The following is a 13,523-nucleotide window of genomic DNA, read 5'->3' on the forward strand; positions in this document are numbered from 1 at the left end:
TAACGTTATTCATGTTGTTCCCTTTATCATGTATCTGTACATTATGGATGGCTTGATTGTAATCATGTATTGTCTTTCTGTTGACTGGTTAGCACACAATAAAAGCTTTTAACTGCACTTTGGTACACGTGACAATAAACTAAACTCAACTCAACTGAATTAGAGGCGGTGAATTAGAATCAAGTCAGATGAAGAAAGAGATAAAGTGTGGGAGAAGAGAGAAAAGGGATGCAAAGTAATAAAACATTGGAAGATTTACAATGTTACTTTCTTTTCACAATCTCCTACTGCCTGAGGGAATGAGACAGGTCATCAACCGAGAATTCTCTTTCTTTGTCTGAGTGCTTTATTGGCAATCCATTGGAAGTACAGTGTATAGAATTATGGGAAACCTAGAGAGGGTAGACAGTCAGAACCTTTTCCCCATGGTGGAACTGTCAAAAACTGGGGAGCATAGCTTCACGGTCAGGAGGTCAAAATTTACAGGGGATGTGCGGGGCAGGTTTTCTTTACACTGAGGATGGTGGATGCCTGGAACGTGCTGCCAGGGGCAGTGGAGGCAGATACGATATTGGCATTTAAGAGTTATTTTGACAGGCACATGGACATGCAGCGAATGGAGGGATATGGATTATGTGCAGGCAGGTGACATTAGTTTATTTTGGCATCTTGTCCGGCACAGATATTGTGGGCCGAAGGGCCCGTTCCTGTGCGGCAGTGTTCCCTGTTCTATGTATGTATTAATGATGATTATATGATTGATAAAGGGACATATGCTCTGAATTACCAGACTTAACTGTCTGCAGCAAGTTGAATGAAAAATTAATGTGGCGCAGCGGTACAGCGCTTGCAGTGCCCGGCGACCCGGGTTCGATCCCGACACCGGGTGCTGTCTGTAAGGAGTTTGTACATTCTCCCCATGACCGCAGGGGTTTTCTCCGAGACCTTCGGTTTCCTCCCACACTCCAAAGACGTGCAGGTAGTGTATGCAGGTAAATTGGCTTGGTAAATGTAACAATTGTCCCGAGTGTGTGTAGGATCGTGTTTATATGCGGGGATCGCTAGTCGGCGCGGACCCGGTGGGCCGAAGGGCCTGTTTCTGCGCTGTATCTCAAAATTAAACTAAACTAAACTAAACCCTGAAAAATAAAGAATGCTAAGAACCGGTTAGTATTTCCACAAAGAATTTGCAAGGGGACATAGATAGAACAGCAAGTTCTGGAAATTTGTGATCTCTTCTAACACCTAAATCACTTTACAGATCAATAACAGATCAAAAACAGTGTTGAGAGTTAACAGATAATTATTTTCCAAGTTAGAGTTGGTGCAGCTTTTTTCATTCTTTCAGGATATAAGGGGACTTATAAATGATCCTGGATTCACGACCCCATTCTGATGCCTGTGCACACTGACATTTTAATACTCTCTCCGCTGTTGACAAAAGGAAAGTCTCTTTATTAAATTAAACATTTGACTTTGATTTTGACAGCTCACAGAAGCTTCTGCAGTCTTCGTTCTGCGGAGTTCACGGACAACTCTTTATCTGACTTACTAGTTCAGACAGTTTGGGTGTCACATAAGCACTTAGCCGATGAACATTGTTTCAATGTACTTCTGGTTTCAGTGACTGCCCAAGTGTCTTCTATTTAATTCCCCTGCAAGGTTTAGTTTAGATACACAGCTTGGAAAAAGGCCCTTCGACCCAAAGAGTCTGACTTGTTCGGTCCTACACTCTCGGAACAATTTACAGAACCCAATTAACCTACGAACCCGCACGTCTTCGGAAGGTAGGAGGAATCTGGAACACCATCACTGTGCCAGCTGTGTCACTGCGCTGCCCTGTGATTCTTGTGCATTTTCCGACCGATGGACAAAATTGACTAATGGCCCTCTGTAAAAAAATAACCTATTTATTACCCATAGTACAACTTGCAGCGGCAGGGACCCGGGTTCGATCTTGACTTCGGGTGCTATCTGTACAGAGTTTGTCCGTTCTCCCCGTGACCGCGTGCGTTTTCTCTGGGTGCTCCGGTTTTCGCCCCACACTCCAAAGATGTCCAGGTTTGTAGGCTGATTGGCTGCGGTAAAATTGTAAGTTGTCCCTAGTGTGTGTAGGATAGTGATAGTGTGCGAGGATCGCTGGTCGGCGCGGAGTTGTTGGGCCGAAGGGCCTGTTTCCGTGCTGTATCTCTAAACTAAACTAAAGTAAACCAGGACGAGTGCGAATTTCCATATGACCAGAAGACATGGTCCGAAGAAGGGTCTGAACCCGAAACGTCACCCATTCCTTCTCTCCAGAGATGCTGCCTGGTCCATTGAGTTAGTCCAGCATTTTGTGTCTAACTTCGGTGTAAACCAGCATCTGCAGTTCCTTCCTATATACTAAACTTAGTTATATCTACTGTATCCGTTGTTCAAGATGTGGACTCTTGTACATCGGCGAGACCAAACGCAGACTGGGCGATCGTTTCGCTGAACGCCTTTGCTCAGCCCGCCTGAACCGACCCGATCTCCCGGTTGCTCAACACTTGAATTCTCCTTCCAATTCCCACGCTGACCTTTCTGTCCTCGGTCTCCTCCATTGTCAGAGTGAGGCAAAACGCAAATTGGAGGAACAGCATCTCATATTTCGCTTGGGCAGCTTACAGCCCAGTGGTATAAATATCGATTTCTCTCACTTCAGGTAGCCCCAGCATTCCCTCTCTCTCTATCCCTCTCCCACCCAAGTCACACTAGCTTCTCGTTTTCACCCAACAAACAGCTAACGATGGCCTGTTTCCTTTATCATTTGCCTGCGGCAACTGAGGAAACACAATCTGCCACAGGCAATGATGGTCCAATTCTATACTGCTATCATTGAGTCCGTCCTCACCTTCTCCATCATAGTCTGGTTTGGCTCAGCCACCAAGCACGACATCCGGAGGCTGCAACGGATCGTTCGCACAGCTGAGAAGGTTGTTGGCTGCAACCTTCCCCCCATTGACGAACTGTACACTGCAAGGGCCAGGAAGCGAGCGGGCAAGATCATCTCTGACCCCTCTCACCCTGGCCACAAACTCTTCGAAGCACTTCTCTCTGTCAAAGCAGCCACAGCCAGACATAAAAACAGCTATTTTCCACTAGTGATAGTTCTACTCAATAACCAAAATCTGTAGTCTCTTTTTTGCTCTGGTTTATTTTCACGCACATGTTTAGACCGTAATGGTGTATCCTTATTGTTTTGATGTGGTTATGCTTTATTCTTAATTGTTAACTGTGTGTTTATGTTGTCATTTGTGAGCGGAGCACCAAGGTACATTCCTTGTATCTGCCTACTTGGTCAATAAACTTATTCATTCATTCGTTCATTCATTCATTCATTTATTCATTTTACTTTTTTGCATATCTTTCATTCATTGTTCTTTATCTCTCTACATCACCGTCTATATCTCTCATTTCCCTTATCCCTAACCAGTCTGAAGAAAGGACTCGACCCGAAACGTCACCCATTCCTTCTCTCCAGAGATGCAGCCTGTCCTGCTGAGTTACTCCAGCTTTTTGTGTCTATCCTTGGTTATTCTTCATTTCCTTTAGCCAAGAAACATCCAAATAACATTATTTTCTGTATCATAACATTAGCACTTTTGAGCACTTTAAGATTGATCTTGTCTCTCGTTTTATTCTCTTGAGCGACAACTAATATAAAGTGCTTTTTAATATCTCACTGTTACCACAAATCTGTTCGGTGTTAACAGTTCCCATTTTACTACCACATTTGTAAGATAAATTACTTTTAATATATTTTATCGATCGTTCCTCAAGCTCTCATTTAAATTTCTTTATCCATTTCATTCCTCCCCAATGTATTGTATTTTGATGTTTCTATTTTGTTAAGCTTGCAGACAGTTTCACGTTAATTCTTGGGGAAGAGGACATTGATGGCAGCCGTTAGTTCCAAAGGATTGGCATCTCGTAAATGGGATGTCCAACAAGGGGACATAGCTAGCCTTTCTCACAGTCTTATGTGCTTTGGACGCCATTCATTATAATACTGTGGAGGCGAGGTTACAATGTCAGCCATTGATTGAATTGATGGAAACAGACTCTTCAGCCACCTGTGTCATGCCGACCATCGATCACACTAGTTCCATGTTATCTCACATGTGCACCCACTCTCTACATAACAGGAGCGATTTATTTACCTCTTCGAGACACAGGAGGAAACCAGAGAATCCAAAGGAAACCCAGGCAGTCACAGGGGGGAGGTGAAATCTCCACATATGCAGCACCCCAGGTCAGGATCGAACTCGGGTTTCTAACGCTGTGAGACAGCAGCTCTAGTAGCTGCGCCACTGTGCTGCCCTGTGATTATATAGAAAACATAGAAACATAGAAAATAGGTGCAGGAGTAGGCCATTCGGCCCTTCGAGCCTGCACCGCCATTCAATATGATCATGGCTGATCATCCAGCTCAGTAACCTGTACCTGCCTTCTCTCCATACCCCCTGATCCCTTTAGCAAAAAGGGCCACATCTAACTCTCTCTTAAATATAGTTCAGTTCAGTTCAGAAATACAGCCCTTCGGCCCATCAAGTCCATGCTGACTATTGATCACCCGTTCACACTAATTATCCCAATACACAGAAGGGGCAATTTACAGAGGCCAATTAACCTACAAACCTGTACGTCTCTGGGATATGAGAGAAAACACGTGGAAATCCACAAGGTCACAGGTAGCACGTACAGACTCCACACAGACAGCACCCAAGGTCAGGATTGAACCCAGGTCTCTGGCGCTGTGAGGTAGCAGCTCTACCAGCTGCGTCACTGTGCTGCCTTGTGATTCTTGTGTAATTTCCGACCTATGGACAAAATTGACTAATGAACATCTGTTAAACATTTATCACCACACAGCACAGTGTCACAGCAGTAGAGTTGCTGCCTTACAGAGCCTCAAACCCGGGTTCGATCCTGACCTCTGGTGCTGTCTGTACAGAGTTTGTGCATTCTCCCTATGACTGCGCGGGTTTTCTCTGGGTGCTCAGGTTTCCTCCCACACTCCAAAGACGTGCAGGTTTGTAGGTTGATTGGCTTCTGTAAAATTGTAAATTGTCCCTAGTGCGTGTAGGATAGCGCAAGTGTACGGGGATCGCTGGTCGGCGCGGACTCAGTGGGCTGAACGGCCTGTTTCCGCGCTGAATCGCTAAACTAAAAATCTAAACCTGAGAACATCGTGTAGAAGCCGGGAGGAGAGAACAAAACTGTGCGACCTACCTGTCTTTAAAGAATCTCCTGATGCCAAAAGCAATGAGCTTGAGAACAGATTCGAAAACAAAGACAATGGTGAACACGTAGTTACAATACTTCAGAGCCTCTTCAAGGGACTGAGGAGAACAAGGGATGGAAAAGGCATTGTTAGCATCTGAGCAGCAAATTATTGTGCCTAGTGGGATATAACACATCGATGATTAACATTTCTCAGTCAAACCAAAGCATGAAACTTCAGCAACCAAATAACTCCCCAGGCTAAACGTACAATGTCATTTTCGTCAGCCCCAAAAGCACATCCACGCTCTTGCTAAGAGTGGGAGTAAATGAATTTTCCTAGTGAGCTAATGGGCATCTTATTTATAACACCCAAAGGTATAGACTTTGGAGACACAGAGTGGAAACAGGCCCTTCGGCCCATCGAGTCCGCGTCGATCAGCGATCACCTTGTACACTAACGCTATCCTACACAATGGGGACAATTTTTTTTACACAACTTACCAAAGCCAATTAACCTACTAACCTGTGTAGGAAGGAACTGCAGATACACTGAAGATGGACACAAAGTGCTGGAGTAACTCAGCGGGACAGGCGGCATCCCTGGAGAAAAGGAATAGGTGACGTTTCGGGTCGAGACCCTTCTTCAGACTGAGAGTCACGGGACAGGGGAGCTGGAGAAAACCTACAAACCTGCACTTCTTTGGAGTGTGGGAGGGAACCGGAGCACCCGGAGAAAACCCACGCAGGCCACAGGGAGAACGCCGTACAAACTCCGTACAGACAGCACCCGTAGTCAGCATGGAACCCGGCCGGGTCTCTGGCGCTGTGAATCAGCAGTGCCACTGTGCCGTGCCAATATAATATTGTGACATTAATAATTAGCTACCCTGCAAAAGGAAGTGCCGTATCACCTCGGCAATGTCAATTCAAACTAGTCTACACCGATGGGCTGGAAGATGTTCTTTATCTTAACAGTCTGTAACCAGGGTCTTATGTTGCCAGTAGTGGAGATGTGCAGGGCATGTTTTTTCTGCACAGAGAGTGGTGGGGGCCCAGAACGCATTGCCAGGGGTGGTGGAGGAGGCAGAAGTAATAGTAGGGTTTAAGAAGCTTTTAGATAGGCATATGGAAGTGGAGGGAGTAGAGTGATAGGATCATGTACAGGAAAATGAGAGATCAGTTTAAGTTGGCACCATGTTTGGCACAAGCATTGTGGGCCAAAGGTCAGTTCCTGTGCTGAACTGTTCTATGTTCTCGTACTTTACCAAGGCGCTACAGTGAGATTAGAAAGGTAAGTCATTAGCATCAGTCTAGTTAACCTCTACATCAGTTTTATCTCTCTAAATGCAGGCAAATGAGACTAATTTAGATGGGGCATCTTGGCCAGCATGAATGAGTTGGGCTGAAGGGCCTGTTTCTTTGCTGTACGACACTATGACTCACAGCCCTATGAACCCTAACTATACTGTAGGCCCAGGGAAAACACAACGTGGGTAATCAGTGGGTCAGGCAGCATCTATGGAGGGAGCACACAGATGATGTTTTGGGTCAGGACCCTCACTTGACCTTGGAATACGCAACCAAGCCTCTAAAATGAAAGTATTTAACACCCTGGCATTTACTCTTTTCCAAATGCTGAATTATATTTGCTCTTAACGTGGAATCTAGAAACAGGAGCTGTAGTTTCCACCCATTTAGAGTCATAGTCATAGAGTCATGGAAACAGGCCCTTCGGCACAATGTGCCCACACTGACCAACATGTTCCATCTACACAATGTCCCACCTGCTTGTGTTTGGCACATATCCCTCTAAACCTCACCTATCCACGTACCTGTCTAAATATTTCTCAAACATTGCGACAGTACCTGCCTCAACTACCTCCTCCAGCAGCTCGTTCCATGAAACCCACCAACCTTTGTGTGAAAAAGTTACCCCTCAGGTTCCCAAGTTACCTGTCAGGTTCTCAAAGGAACCATTTAGGACTGAGATGAGGAGGGATTTCTTCCTTCATCTTGTGAGGAGGGTTGAATTGAATCTCTGGAGTTCTTCAACACTGAGGGAGTCATGGAGGCTGAATCATTGAATCTATTTAAGGTTGAGATGGATAGATATTTGACCTGAAGGGTTATGGGGCACCGACATTAAGCTGATTCCAGGATCAATACAGCCGCCATTTTGATGAATGTTGGAGAAGGGCCACATTTCTACTGAAAGGCCTAGATAGAGTGTGTTGTTAGAATTAAACCCATACACAGGAGTAACAACTCATGGCTTTATTGTACACAAGCGGTGGAAACATTACATGCTATCGTCTCTGTAGTCAGCATCTAGTCTGCTGTGAGACTGCGTAAGGTAGCTTACAGAGTCTAGGTAGGGATGAAGTTCCGGACTGGATCACATGTGGAATGTGCAGCATGCATAATAAGTGAGGTGATCTAATATGGTAATGTGCAGTGGATGTGGAGAGGATGCTTCCACTAGTGGGAGAGTCTCGGACCAGAGGGCACAGCCTCAGAATAAAAGGATGTACCTTTAGAATGGAGACGAGGAGGAATTTCTTTATCCACAAGGTGGTGAATCTGTGGAATTCTTTGCCACAGACGGTGGTGGAGGCTGTCAATGGGTATTTTTAGGTAAATGGATATTTAGGTTCTCGATGAGGAAGGGTGTCAAAGGTTACAGGGTGAAAGCTGGAGAATGGGATTGAAAGGGAAAAATAGATCAGCCATGATTGAATGGCAGAGCAGACTCAATGAGCCGAATGGCCTAATGCTGCTCTTATGATCTTATGATCCTGCTCCAATTTCTGATAATCATAATAAAATGAAATTCACAAAAATATATATATTTTTTAAAACATGCACTTATTAAAACTTGAACTATGAAGCTACTTTACCATCTTTATTAATGAAACAGGAATATTGTGCAGGTCCACCACCGATTTTCCAGCACCCTTGGTTCCAGAGTCTTTCTGGATTATCCATTTTGCCAGACCATGCAAGGCCACGTCTTTGGTGGGGGGGGGGGGGGGGGAGCACTGAGATACTGGCCCGCAAAGTCGGCCATGTAAGTCAGCTATGGGAGTTCCAGAGTCCTCGATCGCAGGTGGCAAATTCAACCCGCCGATCGGCCGCGGAAGTTGGTCGTGATCGGCTGCCTCACCAGGCCTAGGCACCATGTTTTTGGGGGGACTTCCGGGGGGGAGGGGGGGGGGGGTTAATTTGTCCGGATTAAAGGGGCGGGTAGACCACTAGTTGCCAGAAAATCGGAGGTGGTCGTGGGCAATGTGAAGCATTTTTAAAGAACGTGATGGGTGTCGGTCCACTTACATTTGGTTGGTGATAGTGCTCCATTGACATAGTGACGACATTGATGCCAATGATGAATGTGATGAACAGGTCCAAATAGTGGTTAGTGCACAATTTATAGATGTAAAGTCGAGTGGGGGAATAGTCAGCGTAATATGGTCGACGTTGAGCTTCTGGAGGAGACAAGAGCAAAGAACAGAAACTTAATTACATTCCAGAGGGTAAATAATAAAACATGTTTGCACGCTATGTAAAACTGACCACGTCAAATTACAGACACAAGGAACTTCAGATGCTGGAATCGTGAGCAAAAAAAGCACAAAGTATTGGACTAACCCAGCAGGCCAGGCAGCATCTCTGGAGAACATGTACAGGTGATGTTTCGGGTCGGGACCCTTCTTCAGACTCTGTTCTCTGCGTGGCACGCAACGAAAAAAGCTTTTCACGGTATCTCATCACATGCGACAATAAACAAACTATACTAAACTAAACTAGTCTGAGCCAAAACGTGACCTATCCATATTCTCCAGGGATTCTGCCTGACACGCTGAGTGTCTTCTACACTTTGTGTTTTTTTAAGTAAAAATATGACTTCGCTCATTCTCAAATAATATCGCTTTCTGGTTGGCTCGATGTGATGGGTAACATAGGCCATTTCTCACTGTGAAACAGACTGGAACGCCCAGAGTTAAATTGTAACTTGTCGCTGATATTCCCATGATCAGACTACGATCTTTTTGAGATCATCACATGAAACTCCAAGGTGAGAAAGACCAGCGAGTTTGAGAAGGAGGATTAGTTTTGGCCGCCCCATTACAGGAAAGATGTGGAGGCTTTTGAGAGGGTGCAGAGGAAATTTACCACGATGCTGCCTGGGTTAGAGGGTTTCAGCTACAGGGAGAGGTTGGAGAGACTTGGATAGTTTTCTCCAGAACGTCAGAGACTTGATAGAAGTATATAGAATTATGAGAGCCTAGGTAGGGGAGACAGTCATAACATTTTTCCCAGAATGGAAATGCCAAAACACTAGTGGGCACCTCATAAATAAGGTGAGAGGGGGAAAGTCTGTGTCTCTGAGGATCCTTCAATGCTTCTACTCTGAGGCTGTAGAGAGCATCCTGTCCGGCAACATCACAGTCTGGTTTGGGAACAGCTCTGCCCAGGACAGGAAGGCCCTGCAGAGAGTAGTGCGTTCGGCAGAACGCACCATGGGAACTACACTCGCCCCCCTGCAGGACCTATACATGAGGTGCAGATCAAGAGCAAGCAAGATTATGAGGGACCCCTACCACCCCAGCAACAGACTGTTCCAGCTGCTACAGTCAGGCAAACGCCTTCGCTGTCATGCTGTGAAAACGGAGAGGATGAGACGGAGTTTCTTCCCACAGGCCATCAGGACTGTTAACTATTATAACTCCAGGGACTAAATTTTCTTTTCTGTATTAATTTTAATTTATATGCTGTAATTGTAACTTTTTTTTGCACAATCTGCAGGCGTTGCCACTTTCATCTCACTGCACATCGTGTATGTGACAAATAAACTTGACTTGACTTGACTTGACTTGAGGGGATGTGCAGAGCAAGTTTCTTTACACAGAGAGTGGTGGGGGCCTGGATCGCAATGCCAGGAGTGGTTAAATAGTGTTTAAGAGGCTTTTGGATTTGCACATGAAAATGCGGGGAATAGAGGGATATGGTCCATGTACACGCAGATGAGATCAGTATAACTAGGCATCGTGTTTGGCAGAAACATTGTGGGCAGAAGGGGCCGTTCCTGTGCTGTACTATTATATGTTCTATGTTCTCTTAGGGGAATGAGGCCACCAGGCGGTGGCACATCATCTCTGAGCATCCTAACTTCCAAGCGAACAGCAGGGAATCTACACACAATGGATGGCCAATGAGACCAACATCTCCTCCAAATACACAGGAAGATCTTAGCCCATGATTCACAGCGAGAGGACGAATGTTTTTTTTTTAAATCATAGAAATTAAAGTGTCTGGTAAAAGTCCACACATGCAACATCCTGTCTCTCATATATTATATGTGTATATATAATATAATAGTGACATGAGAAGCCACTATTTGTTCTTCACACCAATATTTTCCAAACGAACGACGGTCATTCAAAAAATGTTTGTTGCAAAATTTCAGGATAAAGACAAAGACAAATGTCTTAAACGTACTAAAGGCATGCTGACAGTCGCAAGTATATCTTGTTCATGGTCTGGGTCAAACTTGTTCCACTGAAAGTATTAAGAAAAATGCCATGCACATCTTGCATGCTTGTTTTTTTGCATTAACACATGCCATTTACCATGCACTGTTGCATTGCACAGTGCGAGGTCAGGGGAGGTTTTCCTGAGGGAAGTCATAGCTGAGAGAACAGAAGACTTTAACTGCCAATCTCGCAACGCAAATGGAAGAAACTTTTCCCTTCCCACCTCAGCGTCTACTTTTAACGCATAACCATGAAGAATATTTGCACTCCCTTTTCTTTACCTAAGTACCTGGCTTGCTAGTACCATGTGAGAAACAATGGTAGAATGTCTGGAAGACCTCAACAGGTCAAGCAGGAGATTGAGAACCTCTTGACCTGGTCTCAAGACAAGAAGCTTTCTCTCCAATGTCAGCAAGACAAAGGAGGCAGTGATCAACTTCAGAAAGCAAAGCGGTACACATACCCTGTTATACATTGTGTAGGACGGAACTGCAGATGCTGGTTTAAACTAAGATAGACACAAAAAGCTGGAGTAACTCAGCCGGACAGGCATCATCTCTGGAGAGAAGGAATGGGTGACGTTTCGGGTCAAGACCCTTCTTCAGATGTAATCTTGTATTGTCTTTCTGCTGACTGAATAGCACGCAACAAAGCCTCAGTCTGAAGAAGGTCTCGACCTGAAACGTCACCCATTCCTTCTCTCCAGAGATGCTGCCCATCCCACTGAGTTACTCCAGCTTTTTGTGTCTATCCCTGTTATACATTGATGGTGCTAAAGTCGAGATGGTTGAAAGCTTCAAGTTCCTCGTAGTAAATATCACCAGCAACCTCTCCTGGACCACCCATATCAAAACAATGGCCAAAAAAGCACACTAAAGCCTCTACTTCCTGAGAAGGCTTACGAAGTTTGGCAGGTTCCCACCAATTATATTTTATCGGGATGCATCACAGCACGGTTTGGGAACAGTTGCATCCAAGTCCGCAAGAGATTGCAGAGAATTGCGGACACACCTCAGACCATCATGCAAACCAACCTCCCTTCCGTTAACTCCATTTACACTTCACACTGCCTTGGCAAGCCCACCAGCATAATCAAGGACCGGTCTCACCTCTGCCACTCCCTCTTCTCCCCTCTCCCATCAGTCAAAAGTACAGAAGTGTGAAAATGCACACCTCCAGATTCCGGGACAGTTTTATCCCAGCTGTTATCTGGCAATTAAACCATCCTATCAACAACTAGAGAGCAGTCCTGATCCACCATCTACCTCATTGGAGACCCTGGGACTAATTTTGATCAGACTTTACTGGACTTTACCCTTACTGGATGTTATTCCCGTTATCCTGTATCTGTACACTGTGGACAGCTCGATGGTAGATCATGGATTGTCTTTCCACTGACTGAACAGCACGCAACAGAAAGCTTTTCACTGTTCCACAGTACACGTGACAATAAACGTAACTAAACTAAACTAAACTAGAGAGAAATGGACTCAATATTTCGGGTTGAGACCCTTCATCTGGTATCATACGTCATTGTAACAGGCTACCACTCCAAAATATGTCAGTGATACTTAGATCCTACTTTCTCACTTGGTTTTTTTTAGATTTAGATTTAGAGATACAGCGCGGAAACAGGCCCTTCGGCCCACCGAGTCCGCGCCGCCCGGCGATCCACGCACATTAACACTATCCTACACACACTAGGGACAATTTTTACATTTACCCAGTCAATTAACCTACATACCTGTACGTCTTTGGAGTGTGGGAGGAAACCGAAGATCTCGGAGAAAACCCATGCAGGTCACGGGGAGAACGTACAAACTCCGTACAGACAGCACCCGTAGTCAGGATCGAACCTGAGTCTCCGGCGCTGCATTCGCTGTAAGGCGGCAACTCTACCGCTGTTCAGCTCAAAGGTGTAAAATGTCCATTGTAACATTTGGGTTTGTTGTTGCTCTTATTAATTTAATTCTTCCCACTTCAGGTAAGAAGCAGTAAGGGATTTTTTGGCCAGTCATAAATTAGCATTTTATTGACGTAATAATTATATTCATTATCTGTTATCCTAAATAAATTCAGTTTAGTTTAGTTTAGGTTAGTTTAGTTTATTGTCACTCGTACAAGAGGTACTGTGAACCACGCTTTTTGTTGCGTGCTAGCCAGTCAGCGGAAAGACTATACATGATTTCATTCAAGCCGTCCACAGAGTATAGATACTGGATAAGGGTCTCGACCCGAAATGTCACCCATTCCTTCTCTCCAGTGATGCTTCCTGACCCGCTGAGTTATTCCAGCATTTTGTGTCTATCTACGGTTTAAACCAGTTCCTTCCTACACACAGTGCATAGATACTGGAAAAAGGAAATAGCATATAGTGCAAGATAAAGTCCAGTAAAGTCCTATAAAATGTCGTCCGAGGGTTTCCAATAAGGTGGATGGTAGCTCGGGACCGCTCTCTAGTTGGAGAGAGGATTATTCGGTTGCCTGATAACATATGGGAAGAAACTGTTGTACAGCTATGTCATTGTCAAAATTTTATTATTATCAATTTCATAGTTAATTTGCACGCTGTAACTATACATGTTAATCCTCCTTGCAGTCTACAAACCAGTTTAATACCCTTTTCTGTTAATGATACAAATGAAATATCTGGCAAAGGTGAGGGAGTTGGTTAAAGTATCGGCAGATTTGGACAAACAAGGCCCAAACATCTTAAATGCACCGTTGGTGAAACAAAGCCAGTTT

General features: G+C 44.8%; 1 protein-coding gene across 2 annotated transcripts in view; it reads right to left on the bottom strand.

Annotated features, from left to right (window-relative positions):
- Positions 1 to 13,523, bottom strand: part of cacna1ha (calcium channel, voltage-dependent, T type, alpha 1H subunit a) — a 170,417-nt gene that overhangs the window by 24,051 nt on the left and 132,843 nt on the right. For both annotated transcript variants that reach the window (XM_078418152.1, XM_078418151.1), the window contains exons 24-25: positions 8,578 to 8,729; positions 5,254 to 5,363 (exon numbers count right to left, since the gene is read on the bottom strand). In XM_078418152.1, the coding sequence (XP_078274278.1) occupies positions 5,254 to 5,363; positions 8,578 to 8,729 (262 nt within the window). The remainder of the gene's footprint in view (positions 1 to 5,253; positions 5,364 to 8,577; positions 8,730 to 13,523) is intronic.

Source organism: Rhinoraja longicauda, chromosome 21 (assembly GCF_053455715.1).
Source record: "Rhinoraja longicauda isolate Sanriku21f chromosome 21, sRhiLon1.1, whole genome shotgun sequence".
NCBI classification, from domain to species: Eukaryota; Metazoa; Chordata; class Chondrichthyes; order Rajiformes; family Arhynchobatidae; genus Rhinoraja; species Rhinoraja longicauda.